This window comes from Phaseolus vulgaris, chromosome 8 (genome assembly GCF_051622355.1).
Source record: "Phaseolus vulgaris cultivar YP4 chromosome 8, ASM5162235v1, whole genome shotgun sequence".
NCBI lineage: Eukaryota > Viridiplantae > Streptophyta > Magnoliopsida > Fabales > Fabaceae > Phaseolus > Phaseolus vulgaris.
This window is the reverse complement of record NC_143505.1, coordinates 59263729-59283990: the sequence shown is the minus strand read 5'-3', so window position 1 is coordinate 59283990 and position 20262 is coordinate 59263729. Positions and strand designations below refer to the sequence as shown.

Below are 20262 nucleotides of genomic sequence, written 5' to 3'. Positions count from 1 at the left end.
TTCTGTAAAATACAAATAAATTTCTTATATTAAAGACAATAATATTAAATACTTAAATTGTAAAATTTTACTGTCTTTTAAGATTATACGATTTAATTGATTTATTAGTTTATGGATTAATGTATGTTAGTCCACCACGATGAGTTATTAGCCTATGTGTCAGTAAACTTTAACTCCCAACAAGTTGTGTTATTAGCCTATGTGCTAGTTTTATCTCTTATTGAGCTCATTTATTACTCAGTGTCGTAATGAGTATTAACTTTGATTGAGTTGATTCATTAGCATGTGTTAATGAGTTTTAGCTATAGCAGAGTTGATTTATTAGCATATATGTTAGTAAATTTTATCTCTGATTAGTTGATTTTTTTAGTATATATGATAATGAATTATAACTTCTATCATATTTAGTAAGTTTTACCTCTAAATGAGTTTATTTATTAATATATATTTATATATCCATGTTAATGAGTGAAGGTATGTTATACTTCGATCACATTGATTTATTAGCCTATATACTGATGACTTATAGTTCCAACTGAGTTGATTTATTATCATTTATGTTAACAATCTTTGGTTCGACCTAGCATAAATAAGGGAAGTGAAGGTTTTAAATATATATACAATAGTCACCTAAAAACATACGATAATAAATAATGATTTGGAAAAGTTTATCGAATATTATCTGAAAGATAAAAGTTATTTGTAACATTTTTAGTAAAAAAAAACATATTAAAAACAACTTAGTGTAACTAACAACCTATACAAACATTTTTATTCTTCATCAATAATCGTCCATCTAATGTTACCTTATTGGATTATAGTAGTCACTTGGGCTTGTTCTATAGTCACTCGAAACTCAACGTTGAGAGTTTTTCCCACTCTAATCTTTAAGACAAGCTATGAATCTAGAAGATGCTTATTCTCAATATTACATGCCTTTAAGGTTGTTACATGCTTATCTTGAACGACTCTTAGGACCTTACATTTACCCTTCACATCAACCTCATACATTATCAATTTCATATTCGAGGTTGTCAAGTATTTTTTAACTTTTTATATCTCTGTTAAAGTGAGCAACCTTATCCTTAGTTTTTTTCTTAACACGAACATGTTTTATGTAGTTTGCTTATGTTTCACGAGCTTGGATTTTCAACATATAAGCCAAGGCAATGGACTTGCTTAGGTAGTTTTAAAGATTGTGACTAAGATCTACTTTAATATATTTACTTAATTATTTTCTATCAACCTCAGGAAAGTTGTGCTCTTTTTCACAAATCAACAAATGTAAAATTAAATATATCTCACGTATGTACAATTTCAAGTATACTTGGTCAGCTTTTTGGTGATCACATACGGATTCATCCCCACTGCAAATATCTAAAACAATTTTCCTTGGGATTTTGGTGGAGGTATACTTGTAGTCTAAAAAATAAGATCGAATTTGGCCCAGTGATACCAAGTGTCACAATCCATTATCTTTAAAATTTATATATATAAAAACTTCACAAATAAAAACCTATAAATTTCAACCAAGAGTCATAAAATTCAAATATAACCAAAAAGTTCTCAAAAAGTTAAAATAAAAGCCCAACCAAAAGCCTGAAACATTTCAAATAAAAACATAGAGAACCCAACAATGAACCAAAATCTTAAAAGAGATGTCCAAACAAACATAGAAAATAACTCATAAGATTTGCTCTTCGAAGCTTTAAACAAGAGAGCCTGAAGGTATAAAGAAACCAATAACAACACAATCATAATGAATAGGTAAATTCACATAGAAAAAACTAAACACATGACATTTAAATAAACCAATGTGCATTCATTAAATTCAAGCACATAATTATGTCTTAATTTTGCATAGCAATAAATGGCTATAAAGAGCTTTAAATGAGGAGTTAGTGTGATAGGCAACACTATTACAAGAGGGGAAATAGAAGTGACATAAAACTTGTGCGTGTTATTAAACAATATTAGTAACTATAACGACTGACGAAAAGTAACGTGTCAAGTGAAATGACATTTGAGGTTGTCCTCAATATAATTTTGAAACATCAAATTTTCTCATAAGTGACACCATTTTAGTTTACTTGCTTGAAACCACTATTCGTTTAAAACTCAAGTACATTGGATAGTTTTTCGCCTGTAAGGCTCAAAATGTGGGGTTTGTGTATCGTCTAACCTCGTGTACTCGATTAGCTTTTATCATAAGGAACTTCATATACTTAGGTTGATGTTGATTTCAGCTTTATGTTATTCACCTTTAAGGTTTGAATCAAGGGGGTTATGTACCATCTAGTCTCCTGAATGTGTTAACCGAGCTATGTGTCAACCTCAATATGAGGTCATTTACCTTCATATGCTCAAATTTGGTTTTTAAATCGACAAGAAAACAATAAGTCTTTTTTAGCAATCAAGTTACGATATTTATGGATCCACAAATGACTATTACTCGTAAAAGGCACCTAAGGCAGGACCATACCTCCACAACATTAACATAAGGCAAAAAATCCTTATTGATATAACTTTGTTTAACAACCTCACTCCTCGAAAAAAAGAGGGGAGGGAACTAACATTAATCGTCTTTTATATTTATAAATAACCTCAAACTTTTTTTATTGTGAGGGATGTCAGAAAAAAAATAATTTTAAATGTGAACTCTCCAATTTCAATGGATTAACATGTGCTAAACTTAGTTAAGTGAGTTAACTTGTTGATTAACAAAGTTAACTCCTTTTTCTTGTCATTTTCACTCCTTGGGACAAAATCTCTCTCTATATAGAAGTTTCCTTCATTTGTAAACATAATTGAATTTTTTCTTTGTGAAATTTTAGAGTTTGAGAGTTCTTTATTTTTGTTTTGGTTCATTCTTGATAAAATTTCTCAAGTGGTAAATCTTATTGCACTTATCATTTAATTCTTGGATTAAAGGTGACATGTTGTTACTTCTTTCCTCCTCTCAATCCATTTTTGTTTTCACTTATTTACTTGTTTTTGTTCTTACTTTTTATTAATACAACACAAATTGATTTCTCTATAATTCTTCTTGCTTGCACCAAATGTTATAGTATTTTCATATAATTTCTCTTCTCCAACATCTCTTGAGTTAATAAAAATCCTCCCAACCTTTCAAGATTTATATCAAATGCATGGAATTAAATATAAATACGGATAAAAATGCATAGAATTCAACATCTCATTCTTATACCATAATCAATAAAAAATTTACAACAATAGATTAAAAATAAAAAATATCTTAGCTTATTAGATTTATTTTTTATTACTTATAGTAAAGATATTATATACTTGATTTTATATTATATGTTTAAATGTTAAAATGACATAATAAATTTTTATAAAATAAAATTTGTTAATTTTGTTTACGACCATTAAAGCTAGTATAATGGCAAACCAAATAAATAAGTTGACAATAATTTGTTTTGGTGTCGTCATTGACAATATGATGTGGTATTTTTTAATGATATATACAAAATAAAAAAAACGTAATACAAATTGGGTATTTAAATGTCGGAGGGTGGCGATTTTGACAAAAAAAAATTGTTATTTGATGCACAACTTTTGTTTCAATATTTGTTTTTTCTTCACAAAGTATAATAATTAATTGTTTTTATGAAACTGAAATAGTTAATAATTAATAAAAGAGAAATATAATAAAAAAATTATTAAAATATAAGAGTTGATGATAAGAAAATTAAATAAGTTACGAGTTTAAAATCATCGGTTTAAATGAAATAGTTTGTAACTCATTTGTGAAAAGTCATAAATAAGTTAATTGATGTGATTAAAAAATACTTTTATTATGTTCAAAATAATTTATAACTCCTAATTAATTTAGTAGTCTTATCAAACACGTTTTTAGTTTTTTTTTTATGTTACTTTCTTTTATTTCATTGAATATTAGTTTTTAAAGCTTTTGGTTTCAATTTTTTGTTGTAAATTTTGTATTTTAATATAAAAATATTATTAATAAGGAAAACAAGTTTGCATAAAACAAATGTAGACAATTCCTTAGATGCTTTGTAATCGATGGAATGCTTGTCTTAATTACTGTGGAAAAATTAGGTTTAAGATTTTTTCATAGAGAATCTTTTCTTTGTATAATAGGCTTCCACCTTGTCTGTTCTTAGAATTCTTTATGAATAGGTATAGTCTACCTATGTATCGTTTTTGTTAACATATGGGTTTTGGTCTAGTCTCCCCGTATTTTTGTTTTTGTTTTTTTTTATTTTGTTTAATAATATTTTTTTTCATGTGATGGTAAATGATTGTTGTTACTTGAGGTATCAGCCTAACTGAGATCTTAAGTGGCATAGTGATACCTAACATGAAAGCTTTTATTTAAAAAAAATGTAGACAATCCAGTTTTATATTGATATAGATAAAAACAATATTAAGTTCTTATGAAGTAATTGATTTACTTATAATTTATATATTAAAAACATACGTATTATATATATATATAATCATAGTTGATAATATCATTAAATATAATATTTATGAAATTTATAATGTAACATTAAATATTAAATACAATATGAAAATATAATAAATGCTTATTGAAAATAGGATTATTTGAAATTAAATATATATTAATGAAATATAAGCTATATAATTAATATTACACCACAGTATTTAATGTATGCAGTTAACACACTCGGAGGATAAATATGTTTTTAACTAAAAAAACACTTTTAAATGATTTTTTTAAAGGAATTTTATATTCTTTTCTTTTTGAAATAATAGACTTTTATGTATACATTTGGGCATTAATAAAAAGTAAACAATGACAATATCAAAATAAATCTTAAAAATTCTTGTATCATAAAATCAATGGAGCCTTACAAAATTCATATACGGCATTTATGAAAGTAAAATATTTTTCCATAAATTCCAAAACAATTTCATTTGTCATCATATCACAATAATGAACAAAATATTAAGATAAATGAAATTTTATTAAACATTTTTTATTGTGTATATATTAAATTAAAACGATAAAAAAAGATTTTCTTTAGAGATGAAGAATGAGACATTGAAAAATAGGAATAAGAGATTGAAAGCTTAATTTTAATATTTATTAGAACGGTACAATTGTGAATCAATGGTAGTAGCACCTACAAGCTATTCAATTAACCTACCCCACATTGCACAGTCTAAATCTGACGGCCCTCAAAGGTCTGACCAAACTGCCAATTATATGGTGCCACGTTGTAGCTTCTGACAGTTTTACGGTCACTGGTGGTGACTAGAAAAGAGAGGCTTTGTCCATTGAAGTAGGAGTTGCTCTGCCAATTTTGCCCCCAGTTCCTTGACATAGATTGCCAGCCTGTTTTGGACCCTTTGATGGAGACTGCATGGACATCCCCTGCACCCGCGACGTTGGTGATCAAAACCAAGTTGAAGTAAGAGTGTCCTTTAATTGTGAACCGTATTCCCCCTTTTCTCACACAAGGCACTCTGTTGTTATAAAATATAAAATAAAGTTTATTTAGTTACAGTTATAGTGTTATTATAAACGTTAGTATTAATGCGTGTAACAGTTTTGCATCGTTACAAATTTCACCACCAATTTTTTTTTTTTTTGGTTTAACTAAGACTTCTTAAGATTATATAATGAATTATTACGAATTGAAGTCTAAGTCAATCCTATAAAATGGATTATAAAATGGACTCATGCGGTGAGTTTTGGTCGAAATGACTTTGATAAAATATTACGAAGTAGACTTTAAGTTTAACTTAACTCATAAAATTGACTTATGAGATGAGATTTACACCCACTTATATATAATAAAATGTCATAATTTTTAGTCCACGTAGATATCTTAAGTTTATGGATCGATGAAACTTACCTTGTATATGAGACAGGCACAATTCCAGCACTATACTGAGCTATTTGGGGAAGGCTGATTCTGCCAAGTTGAAGTGTTGTGCAGGAGGGTTGCACCAACCAGGACCACTACTGCTGGGAGGACAGGAGTTTGTAGCAGTAACAACAACCGACCCACGCTTGCACCATTTTGGATCATTAACACACCTAATTGCAAAACAAGCCCCACAAGACAACCCATTGTTGAACAAAGCAGTGCTTAGAGCTGTAGTATCAGTTCCATATCCCTCATTCGTCAAATCCCCATAACCACATGCACCTCCTGCATGTATTCATATGATGTCAACAAACCTAATATGAAAAAAAAAAAAAAAAAAAACCAAGAAAAAACAAATGTTAGCAAAGATAGAATCTATGTAACGTACCCATGGTTTGGGAAGAACCAGTGTAGAAAGTAGCGTGGGCACCATTCCAACCATCACTGTCAGCAGCAGTGGCACCCTGCAAGTGTATTTCTGCAAAGACAGAAATGAAAATAAGTAGTGCAGTGGAACATGCATGGTTAGACATTGGAAGTGCCTTGGTTGAATGGGAGCCAAAGCAGGGTTTCTTTTGAAGTTGAATGCAAGAGGGAACCTCTATTTATAAGAAGCAAATTGCTGAATAGTTAACAAGCACAGTTCTATCTACACTTCAAACATTTCATTATTATTTATTTTTATTTCTGGTTTGTTAATTACTTACATTATTAGGGTGTTTGATAAACACATTTTCTTTAATTTATACTTTAAAACATTAATTTTTCATTGATGACATAGTATGGAACATAATAAGTTTTAATGGTTTAGTTATTGTGTTTGATCTTTATTTATTGTTTATCATAAATATATTTATCACTCCTTTAGTTATGTTTAACAGTGTTACATTTTTAAAACTTTTCTTATTTCCAAAATTTAAGAAAGGAAGATATATAAAAACTGTTACAAGAAAAATTCTTATAAATATTTCTATTAAAATAAAGAAAATGTATTTTATTTATTGATTTAAAAAAATCCTTAAATTAGCATTAAAAAGTTATTAAATAAAAATGAGACTAATAATTATTTTTATTTTTAAAATAGTTTTTAATTTAGTTAATATTAATTAATTTTAGTTTTTAAAATTATTTTTTATTTAATGATTTTATTGCATTATAAATTGATTAAATATATTTATGATTTTAATATTTTAAACTTAAATTATACTAATTGTATTTTTTTCAATATTTGTGTTTATCATGTTTGACTTTTAGACTTACCTAGTGACAACAATTTGGAGAACATATGTTTGGATTTAGATGTTTATAAAAAAAAATAATGTTCAATATTTGATAAATCTTATTTAAGCTTTCGAATTTATTTTTAGATTTTTTATATTTAAAAGTAGTTGGACTATTTGTGTTTGAAAAAGAATTTGACTAATACAAATGCTTATAAAACAATGGAATCACTAAAAAAAATTTATTAAACAAAAATTAATTTTAATAATCAATAATTAATTATTACATTGATTAAATTAGAGATCATTTTATAAATTAAAAAATTATTAATATCTAAGATTTTTTATTATTAATAAAAAATTATAAAATAATTTTTAAATTGGTGTGTGATCATTAATACTAACTACTTTATATTTTAAATTAATTTTTATTAGTTTTTAAAGATTAATTTATAATATAAAATATTAATAATTAATACTTTAATAACTAATTTAGATAATTTAAAAAATATTTTATAACTTTTTTTATTAATAATAAAAATCACTTTAAATATCAATAATTTTTAATTTTTTAAAATATTATCTTTAAATTTAGTTTTTATTTACTTATTTTTCTTTTAAATGTTGTAATATTTAAATATCAATAATTTTTAATTTTTTAAAATATTATCTTTAAATTTAGTTGTTATTTACTTATTTTTCTTTTAAATGTTGTAATAAAGTTATGTATGATCGTGATTTTGGTAATAAAGTTATGTTTTAATGACAACTAAAATAGTTTTAAAACATATACATTTTTTCAAAAAAATATTTATTGTGACATGTAAGAAATAAACGAAGGTAACTGAAATCTAAACTACAATAACACTTAACTTCAATGTGGGTCTTAATTTATAATAAACTAAACATTTATTGTTGACTGAAGAAAGTCTAACATAGTTTGAGGTATATTTAAAAAATTTAAATTGTTTTTTATCCGCCTTTCAGTATTGTTTTTCAAGAAATATAATATTTTTATTTCAATAAAATAGTTGTACAATTTTCTATTTTACTATTTTTTTCACCTACACATTTTAACTCTACCTTATAGTAAAAATGGTAGGAAGTATTAGAGTATACTTAGTAAACGTTTTTTAAACATTATTTAATATATATTTAACTTTTATAGTGACAATTGAATGAGTTTTAAAAACATATACTTTTCTTTAAGAAATATTTATGATCACACACAATAAATAAACGAAGTTAACTGAAATCTAAAATATAATAATAGTATTTTAACTTCAACGTGGGTCTTAATTTATAATAAATTACGTTATTGTTGACTAAAGAAAGTCTAATATAGTTTGAGGTATATGTTTAAAAAAAATTAAATTGTTTTTCTGTCTGCCTTTCAATATTGTTTTTCAATAAATATAATATTTTTATTTTAATAAAATAGTTGTATAGTTTTCTGATTACTATTTTTTTTCATCTACACATTTTAACTCCACCTTACAGTAAGAATTGTAGAAATTATTTGAGTAGAATTTTTTTAAAACATTATTTAATGCATATATTTATCTATATAGCTTATATTTCGAAGATTTATTTATAGGAATATAAGAGTTTTTTCAAGTGACAACTGGATGATGTGTTTTAAAACATATACATTTCTTCGAGAAGTAATTATATATTTATTGTCACATGCAATAATAAACGTAACTGAAATATAAAATATAATAATAATATTTTAACTTCAATGTGAGTCTTAATTTATAATTAATTAAGATTTTTTAACTATAAATTTATTTTTAAATATAAATAATTTGTTTTAAAAAAATTACTAGTTATAACTATTTTTTTTAAATAAAAGCTTTCATGTATTACTATGCCACTCAAGATCTCAGCTAGGCTGACACGTCAAGTAACAACAATCATTTACCATCACATGAAAAAATATTATTAAACAAAAAAAAGAAAAAAAATACAAAAATACGGGGACTAGACCAAAACCCATATGTTAACAAAAACGATACATAGGTAGACTATACCTATTCATAAAGAATTCTAAAAACAGACAAGGTGGAAACCTTATAACTAAATTAAATACCATTTATATAAAAAAATCATTTATATAAGAAAATCATTTATACATAAGATAATTTTTATTATTAATTTATAATATAATATAGTGAATAGATGCTATTAAAATTAATTATTTTTTTCAATTGACATGTACAAAATTGAGGATTAGATGAAATTAATAGCAACTGGAATTGAATATTAAATATAACAGTACATTTGGGAAGTCCCTATAACGGGTGCTGTACTTTATATTATATATAAATGCCTCTCTTAACATTCTTGTGGCATCAACAACACCTAAAACCTTTTTAATTATTATCCCGTTGGGGATTAATTTTCACACAATATATAGGTAATCACATTTTTTAATTTACTAAAATAAAGTTAATATTAATATAATAACATGTGATTTCTTTTTTCACTAAAATTGACTCCCTTGGAAGGTCTGACCAAACTGCCAGTTATCTGGTGCCACGTTGAAGGCTGTCAGAGTTCTACCGTCACTGGCGGTGAGTTGAAAAGAGAGGCTCTGTCCATTTAGGTAGGAGTTGCTCTGCCAATTTTGTCCCCAATTCCTTGACATAGGTTGCCAGCTAGTTCTGGACCCTTTGATGGAGACTGCATGGACATCCCCTGCACCCGCGACGTTGGTGATCAAAACCAGGTTGAAGTAAGAATGTCCATTAATTGTGAACCTTATTCCTCCCTTTTTCACACAAGACACCCTGTTGTCATCATCACCAATAAGAGAACAAAAGAAGGGTTTAACTAGGTAGGTTGGTAGGAAACTAGAACAAGCTAAATCAAATTATATATGCACTCTTCTATCAATATCAAATAATTCAAGATCTCAATACACAAAGTATTTGGAAACTCAACAAAAATAGATAATTTATGAAATTTGTCACAGGAGTTTAGGGTTTAGGGTTTAGACTTTTAGTTATTAAAAGAAAATAAATATTTTTAAAATATGAATTAGTAATCAATATTACGTTAAGTGTAGATGAATATTCCTTGTCTGATGTGATGAATCAAATGGATCGCACGTAATCACAATGAAAAACAAGATGTTCTAATGAATTCTAATTTCAAATGAAAAAAGACAATGACTCAAGCGTAAAAGAGAGAAAAACAGAAAAGAAGAGAAAAAAAATCCAAAAGAAATTCTTATTTACTTGTAGGTTAGAGAGTAAAATACATGGTGTATATATAAAAAAAAGACTAAGACCTAACTGAAACAGAAAAGAGAAGGTAGACCAAACAAACACATGTCAAAAACTTAAAAAAAAAAAAACTAAATATGTTATCAATCAATTTAGTAATGAGTTTTTTCCTTCTCATTAATTAAAATTTTGGTTAAGGGAGGTTAATTGAGTTAGGAGTTGGTAATTTAAATAGAGGAATGGAGTTAGAAAACCTAAGGATAATGAAGAAATGTGATTTTGAAAGATTTTAGTACTTTAAAATTTGTGTCATTATGCTATTGTTTTGAAGTTTTAGTGACCACATTAATCTCTTAAAAAGTTAAATTATCGATGTAAGTTTTGTGAATGATGCAGTTTGCACACTCCAAACCTTGGTGTTGAAAATGCAAACACAATTTTTCATTCATAAATATAGGGAAATTATGGTTGAGATATGTTTATGGTACCTTCTAAATGCCACAGGCACAATTCCAGCTCTATATTGAGCAATTTCAAGGAAGGCTGGTTCTGCCATATCAAAGTGTTGTAGAGGAGGGTTGCACCAACCACCATTATTGTTTGGCAAAGCAAAGTTTGGAGGACAGAAGTTTGTAGCAGTGACAACAATGGTGCCAGCCTTGCACCACCTTGGGTCATCATCACACCTCATTTCAAAACATGCCCCACAACTCAAGCCATTGTTGAACAAAGCAGTGCTTAGAGCTGCAGTGTTAGTTCCATATCCCTGACTGTACAAATTCCCATAGCCACATGCACCTCCTGCACGCATCAAACAAAAGGGTTAAAAGTTAGAAAACAAGACAAAACTTAGATAAACTTTTATGGATGTGACTATGTTATTTTATAGTTGAAGTTAGAATTTTATCTTGGTAGTCTATGTTGACTACTATTGCAAACTTTTAGCACACACATGGCTAGTGAAAACCTCAATTCAAATTAGAAAGCACTGTCAAAATCACTTAAAGTTTGGTCTAAAAGATATTTACTAGGTTAGTCAAAATGTCTAAGAAATTGAAGACATAATAATGGTGTTGAAAAGTTTCAATTTGTCAATGTTTCTTACATGTAGTAGTTTTGTTTGAAGATAGATAAAGATAAAAGATAAAAGTTACACTGACCCATTGTGCCAGAAGCATCACCACCGCCATAGAAAGTAGCATGACCACCCTGCCAACCGCCATAGTCAGCAGAGGCAGTCTTCAAGTGCATGTCAACGTGGATAAAAATGAGAATAAGTAGGACAAAAGAGGATGCATGGAGTGCCATTGGAAGTTACTTGGTTGAACAGAGGAGGCAAAACAGGGGAATGTGTACTTAATTTGCTATGCTGTGATGATGAATGCTTTAGCCAATAGAGGGGTGTGTATTTATAAGCATGATTTTGGTTAGTGACAAGCACAATGGTAGGGTTATTTCCTTAAAGGCACAGAACAAGTGCCAAATCAAAGGCACATGCTATGGTTCTGGTTTAGATTCCCAACCGCTAATCTAGTAGGCCAGAGACCAGCACATGCATCCCCCAACGGCCAACAAACTTTATAGGCCTATTATCATATTTCTCTTAGCCATTACTTTACCATTACTTAGGGTACTGCTAGTTGTATAAGAGTGATAGAATAGGGAGAGATTCACAAAATCATGGAACAAAGCGTCAAGGACATGCTATTAATACTCAAATCATCACTGCACAATTGTGTAGGTGTTTTGTGTTTCAGTGACAATAGCTATAAATGCATCCCCAATTGAATTGGGTAGGGTAGGGTGTTAATTAAGGAAATCATAAACCTAACATTATCTTTGCACATGAAAGGGTATCTGTCCATCTGGGCAAGCAAAAGCAGGAGCATCTGAGGGCATTTTCATGATATATGCCTCCCATTTTTCACGCGCAAAAGATGACAGTATCTTCTGTGTGCTTCACAGTTTGGCACATAGACAGGATTACATAGGCTATGTGTCATTAACTATGATGTTTCTTCAACATAATTAAAGTGTTTGGCTCATAGTTTATTAGACACAGGTTTTCCAAATCATGGTTGGATTCATACGTGGCCTAATGTATGCTCGTGTCCGTCAAAAAGAACTGAAGAATGATTGGGTTGATGTGCATGCTCAGATATTTTTTATTAGATCAGATGAAATTAGTTGTTGCACATATCATAAGCCATCATTGATTATGCATTTGACACCCAATTAAGGCATTTGGATAAACCATTCTCCTAATTGTTCTCTTCATATATTGGAAGCACTTTATTGCATTTAGATGTTACTGAATCAAAATGTCATCACAGAGAATGATTCTCTCTTATTTCTAAATATTCTAGAACTGTTATAGTGATTGAGATTTCCTGCTTTTGAACACAAGAAGTACCAAACTTTTAAATTATAATTGCAGTTGACATCTTTTGTGATATTTGTTTTTGTGAGAAACTTTGAACAATTGTGTTCATCCCTGTTACAATAGCAATTGCATTGCACAAATGTTGGGTTCTCCAAAAGCAAACACAGATTTTTTTATTAATAAATCATGAGACCTTAACATTTTTTGAGTGATTTTTTATGCCTCTATCCATTTTTACAGGAAGACACATTTCAGCTCTACCACATTAGAAATCTTAAATCTGTTGACGTTGATATTGCAGGATAAATTAAATGTGGTGGCAGACCATACTTTAAAACCTGAAATGCACCATGTGATACTTAATTTTAGTGTCATTTTGGCCTCGGATGAGTATCAGCCGTAGAAGGGACATGGATAGTGGAGATCACTTTCTTTGGAATAGAAGGTTTGAAATCTCAGATTCAAGAGTATAATGAACTAACTTATGATAAAAATCTATAAATTTATTATCTTAAAAGTCTCTATTATTATTTGATCATGACTAATTGGTGTACAATCCCTCCTAAATTTGATTAATTCATAATTATATTTACATGTGAAAGTTTTGAACAAATAATAAATTAACATATGGAATAATGGTTATAACCATTGGACCATTATGATAAATACACTACGTGAGTATTAACCAAACAATGTTTAGAAAAGTTCTAGTTTGTCATTTATGTCTGTTTTAAAATAAACCTTTTAAGGTACATACATATTTTTTTATAACCTAATTAGCAGAAATCATCTTAGTGTGTTTTTTATTCATACACATTTGTTTATTTTTAACACAAATTGAGTGTATACAACGTTTTTATTGTCTGAATTAGGTTTAAACAATTTAGATGAATCTACTACAAAGTTATTTATAATTGAATAAGAATTGATGATGACACATTCTATTTTATTAAATATATAATGAGAAAAGATAAGTATAAATATAATATAATTTCTCTACTTGCTTAAATATAAATCTAAATATATTAAAATTAATCATGGAATTGTTTTGACAACTTAACTTGACTTTTATAATGACAATCTCTAATAAAAGTGATGTTTTTTTTTTTTATGTTGTGTTTGGATTAATGTGAGATTGGATTGAAAAAAAAGGGAAGGAAAAATAAAAAAGTGAAAAACAATATTGATTAGATTGAAGGAAGAAAGTGAATTTAAATTGAAGTAGTATGAAAGTTTGTAATAGATTAATTGATGTGACTATTTTTTTTATAAAAAATGTGTTATATTAAATATTACTATTAATATGTTCTTGGATAAGTTTTTAAACAATATGTTTATTTAGTAATTTAATAATGAATAATTATGTTAATGATTGAAAAAAAAAAATAGAAACATGTATTACAATATTGAAATAGCAATTACAATTTACTACATGACATTCCAAATGTGCAAATATCGTCATCCCAAAAGAGTTTGGAGGAGCTGGCTTATATACGTCCCAAAAGAAAACCCATTTAAAGCAATTCATTTGCTGGTAAAAGAATGAGCAACAAATTTTATTAACAATTTTCCAGTTCTTTGGGTAAATTATATTAGATATCAACAATTTTTCGACGCATGACGAAGAAAGGTATATTTGTACAGAATTATTTCCTTTCCCTTTATATATCTAACTGTAGAGTATTTAACGATAATTCACTATAAATGAGAGAGAGAAAATACATTTATGCAGAAATTATTTAAATTAAAATCACATAAAGTATATTGGGTAAGCCCCTTTTATAGTTTATAACCATTTTCATATAAAGTTTATCCATTTTTTTATCATGTAACACACGTATTTTTTTAATTATGAATGAAAGAATTAAAAAAAGAAAAAGAAAAATGGGTTACTTGCTGACCGTAAAAAAAAGTAATATGAAAATTATTTCATACTAAAAAAGAAATTATTTATGTTTCATTTTTTCTTAATATAAAAATATTTTTATATTTAAAAAATTATTTATTTCTAAAAAATTAAATGGAGAGAAATAATGTAGGAAAAGAAATATTTTGTAATTAGTCTCACACATGTTATTTTGTTTGGATTTCTCCTTGGGAATAAATAGTTCGTTTTGTGCTGTGGGTTTAGGGATCAACGTCAGTGACCTTCACAAGGGATTGTCCCAAAATTGTCGCATTTTGTCATATCAAATTAAGGATCGTGGGAGAGCTTTTGATGCCACGTTTTTTCTCTAGGAAGGTTGAATCAGAAGCCACACACAATGAATACAAAAACAATTTAAGAATTTTCTTTAATTTTCCCTAAACCCTTTCCTAAAAAAGTGATTCACATAAAACATTTAATTTTACAACAGGCCACATTCTCAGGTTTTGGGGTCTTCTGATAAGAATATGTGAGATTATAATATGACCCTTTAGTTAATATTTAGTTTGAATAAATAATATATAATAAATATGAGATATTTATTTTTGTACTGGGATGACCGACCGGTCTACCTGATTCGACTGATCCAGATAACCAAATCCCAACCTAAACGACAAAGTCGACCATGTGACACACATGGTCGACCGACATAGGACGCTCAAGTCAAAGGTTGACCTGGTTAGCAAGACTAACCCATAGTTAAGAGATGACCTAATCCAACCCTAATCACAAACCAATTCATTAATCTGACTCAACAACAAGGGCCCATCAAGGTAATATAAATATCACGCATTCCAAGGACAAAGGTACGTCATTATCTATAGTATTCTGACAACCGAATACAACACCCTACTGACTTGAGCGTTGGAGCACCATCTGTAGGTACCTCACCCGTTTGAGATACCACTCGACGGAAGAGGCCGAAGAAGGAGCGTTGAATACGTGAAAACCGACCGAACAACATCTTGAACCAATAGTTCTTCCAATCTCCAAACTAATTCGAAAACAATTTCTTTTCATTTTAGAATATTTACTTATTTATAGGATTGTACTGTCTATATATATCAGACGAAATATTATCATCCATTTTTTTTATATTCAAATAATTTCATTTTCCATCCTCTTTCTCCTCTTTTTCTTTCAACTTTCATTTTTATCCAAACAAAACTTAATTGTAAAATAATTTTCTCAATTGAAATGAACAATTAACATAAAAAACCAATTAGCAAACATTAATGACTTTAAGAAACCTGTCATATATTTCACTCGAGATAATTCTCCGGTATCTATTTCAAACTAGGTTTACTTTTGATCACTCCTAAATTTTTTCAAGATTAAATGTTTTTAGTAGAATAAATTTTACAATTTTTATAATTAATTGTTTTTTAAAATTCATATATATATATATATATGTATTATTTTAATCTCTTTTAATCGGTAAAGAGTACGAAAAATGAAAAATAATGAGACATCTTAGCACAACAGTAATTGCAGAGAAAGTATGAGTGAAATTTGATTGGAGTAGATTTGGAGCGTACGGGTTAGGCAAAGAATCTAGCATTTAATGATAGAGCCATTTGCATTATCAAAATTGGTTTGCATTTATGTATTTTATCAACTCATGTGACACTTCACATTTTTAATATCATTACATATTATTATTAAAGTTTATAGGAAGGATCGAACCAAGGTGAATTGAATATCTGAAAATACGTAATTATTAGATAATTTAGTGATTAATATTAATATTATTATTTTTATTATTCTTATCAATATTATTATTATTATATCAATTTATTAAATTAATATTTTTATTTTAATATATATTGATACAAAATAAGATTATTAGTATTATTATAATCATAAATTATTATTAATAATAGGAGAATTACTATTATTATAATCATTATCATAATTATGTTTCATATATTATTATTAAATTAATATTTTCATTTCAATATATATTAGTATGAAATAAAATTGTTAGTATTATTATTATGATCATAAATTATTATTAATAATAAAATTCTTAATATTATTATATCAATTATCCTCATTATTTATTATTATTATCTTTATTATTATTACAAATTATTAAATTAATATTTTTATTTTAATATAAAATAAAACTATTCACATTACAATTATCATAAATTATTATTATTACTATAATTTTTTTAATATTATTATTATTATTATAATTTGTTGTCATTATTATTATCTTTATTATTATTACATCGACTTATTAAATTAATATTTTTATTTTGTTATATATCCATATAAATAAAATTATTATATTTATTATTATAAAAATTATTATTAAGATTATTATTTTTTTATTATTATCATAATTATTTTTATTATAATTAATAATATTATTACTATTAATATCTTATTTCATGTTATTGGTTAATTATATATATACATATTTTGTTTATACAATTTGTGTCTCATTTTTTATTCGTTAACGGATATATTATATTCGCTTTTATATTTTATTTTAATTTTATTAAATAATTTTTTATAAAAAAAGTAAGGAAAATATATTATTAAAAATTAAATTCTAAGAGGATAGTTTTTGTTTTCAACATCAGATAAAAATAAAAAAAATTATATAAATTTTAAACTAAAATAGCAAATAAACTATGAATGTTAGCAGTTTAAAATAGGGATGAGATATACACATATGCACTTATTCCTATCTTTATAACAAAATTAAAAAGTTGGATATATATAAAAATAAGTTCAAACAACATTTATATATATGTACAAGTTTATTTACGATCTCAATCAGATAATTCATATCCAAATTATTTTATCTTTTTTTTTCTTAAGTGGAAAAATTGATTAAATTTTTTAATATTATAGGTCTAGATTTTATTTTTTCCTTTTCTATATTTATTTCATTTCTCTTACTTTTCTGATTTTTCCATTTATATTCAACCTTTCCTCCCTCATAACCCATCACTACTGAAGCTATCCCAAAAACCAGGAAAACCACTTAAAGGAAAAACATGACAGTAAAATTTAGAATAATTGCAGATGGATGATGTTGATGGTTGGTAACAGCAGATACAGTGCAGAATTTGGAGCTTAACATGTCTAAATTTAAAACTACTATCTAATCTCTAGCATACCATTTATTAAGTCATAAAATGGAGGTTCATTTGCTCTTCAATGGCTTCAATAATCTTCATCTTCCTTAACCACTGTGTCTTCATCAATCTTCAGTTCTTCCATCTGCTGCCTAATTGTCTTCATACTCACATCAATCAAAGCCAACAACCCTTTAAGCTCTTTCTTGCTTAAATCTTTTAGATTAGGAAATTCTCCAGTCTCATCATGCATTTGAAGCATGTCAAGGAACAACTCCTTCATCCTATTCTCCTCCTTCAGCCTCCTTAGCTCCTTCTTCGCCTCCTTTATCATATTCTCTATTCTCCTCTCTTCTTCTCTCTCCATCCTCCTTTTTTCCTCTTGTGCCCACTCAACCATTTTCCATTCTTTCAACTTCTTCACCATGTTCTTCTTCTTGAATGTTGCTTGCCTCACTAACTTCTGGCTCAAAAATATAACCTTCACTCTCCTCTTAGCAAACATGGCTTTCTTCTAGTAATTAGGGTTTACTCTGGTACTTGTTTGTTCTGTGGCTTCTGGGTACAAATGATGTGATATTTATATAACTATTGTATTTTTCAAATTTCTTTGGGTTATTTAGAAGAAAAGAAATAAAAAATGAAGTTGCTTATAAATTAAATTAATTTGTTTATAAGTTATGAAGATAAATATTAAAAAATTATATGAGAGAGAATTTTTTTAAAAAAAACTGACTTGTATACAAAATTATTATTAATTTGTGTAGAAAATTATTTTTACCCTCTTAAAAGTTTATAGGAGAATGTTTCTTTAGTCGAATGGATAAATTTGAATGATTTTTTACACATCAATGACTACTATATATCTATCTCTTTCTTACTAATATAATGAATAGGTGTAATTTAATAATTATTAATCAGTTTGACAAATAGTAATTAAATAATAAGTTTAATCTGATAAAAAGTAATAAATTTAATAATTTGTAAAACTGATAAGTGATCATAAATTAATATGTTAATTGAAATGATTAATTTTAGTTTAATGAATTTAATAGGTAGTATTGAAAAATAAGTAAGATTAATGATTATTAATATATTTGATAATTAGATAAGTAAATAAGTCATAAATAATAATAAGTAATAAATGAATAAATGTAATGACTAAAGAAATTTTAATAAGTATGATTTAATAACTATTAATAGTTAGTAATGAATTAAAAGTTTAATATAATAATAAATGATAAATATAATAAGAACTAAACTTTTAATGCAGGAATAAATTAATATGTAAATACTCACCAAAAAAATAGTATTTTAAATATAAATAATTAATAAACTTATATATTAATGGTAAAAAAAGTAAAATTTAATTATTTTTAAGTAATAAATTAATGAATTGAATATAATAAGTGATACATTTATCATTTTGCTATATATTTAATAATTAGGACTAAATTGAATAATTAGAGATAAAACATTGTACATCAACCCTATTGATCCTAGCAAAATATCTACACAACATATAAGATAAAACTAAGATTCCAATAATCACTTGCATTTTTAATCGGAAGGATTACTCTTATTATGAAGTAGACTTTAAGCCTAACTCAACCTCATAAAATCAACTTATGAAGTGAATTTACATTCACTTATAAAAAATGAAATCTCCAACAACTCTAATATCCCCTCTTCACCTCTTCCCCTTTATTATATATATATATATATATATATATATATATATATATATATATAAAAGTGAGAAAGAGGGATTATGTGTCAATATATTTTTAATTATTAGGTGATTTGTATTATATTGTGTTGTTAAAAGATATAAGTGATTTGAAAGTGTTTTATTCTTGAGATGTGTATGCATTCATTTTTAACATTTAGGTTGTTTATTTTTATTTTTAATTTTATAATATAATTAAGATATGAGTAATTTGTAATATGAGTTGTTTTGTTTGCATTCACTTTTATCATTTAGATAGTTTATTTTCATTCTTACTTGGCCTGACTCGTGGACTACTTCTTATGCAAAGTGGATCAGTAAAATGAGTCTGCATTCCTTATGCAGGATAGACCAAACACAAGGTGGGCCTATATGGGCAGACAAACCCGCATTGTCACCCATAATTTCAGTCCATATAAAATAATTGTTTTGATTTTGGTTTCCAAAAAAATGTCTTTGTTTTTAGTTTTTCTAAAAATTTAAACTATTTTCTTTCTCTAGTATTATGTGACATGTTAATTATTTGTGTTGAATGAAAAGTGAAATAACGATTTTAAATAGTAAATATTAATATTGAGTACAATATCAGTAAATAACATTTTAGTTTTGTAAAAAAATTGAAAAATATATGCTACTTATTCTAAAAAGGATATTAGGAACCAAACTTAGTGGTTTCAAAATTTAAAAAGGTAAAAGTTAAAGAAGTATATTTTGCAGAAATTAAAACCAAAATTTATGATTTTATCATGACTAAAAAAACTATTTCAAATTCTATAGAAAAGAAAAATAAAAA

At 26.7% G+C, this 20262-nt stretch overlaps 1 protein-coding gene and 1 pseudogene across 2 annotated transcripts; both read right to left on the bottom strand.

Moving 5' to 3' along the window:
* Window positions 1–5073: 5073 nt before the first annotated feature.
* On the bottom strand, window positions 5074–6460 carry LOC137826954 (expansin-A8-like; annotated as a pseudogene). Its single transcript, XR_016515096.1, has 3 exons — window positions 6274–6460; window positions 5871–6170; window positions 5074–5478 (listed from the first exon to the last, which is right to left on the bottom strand). The product of XR_016515096.1 is annotated as an expansin-A8-like (transcript).
* Window positions 6461–9337: 2877 nt separating this feature from the next.
* LOC137826479 (expansin-A8-like) lies at window positions 9338–11767 on the bottom strand. The gene is made up of 3 exons (XM_090294339.1): window positions 11496–11767; window positions 10824–11136; window positions 9338–9897 (listed from the first exon to the last, which is right to left on the bottom strand). The coding sequence occupies exons 1-3, from the start codon at window positions 11641–11643 to the stop codon at window positions 9594–9596; spliced, it is 765 nt and encodes a 254-aa protein (XP_090150465.1). The 5' UTR covers window positions 11644–11767; the 3' UTR covers window positions 9338–9593.
* Between the last annotated feature and the right edge of the window lie 8495 nt (window positions 11768–20262).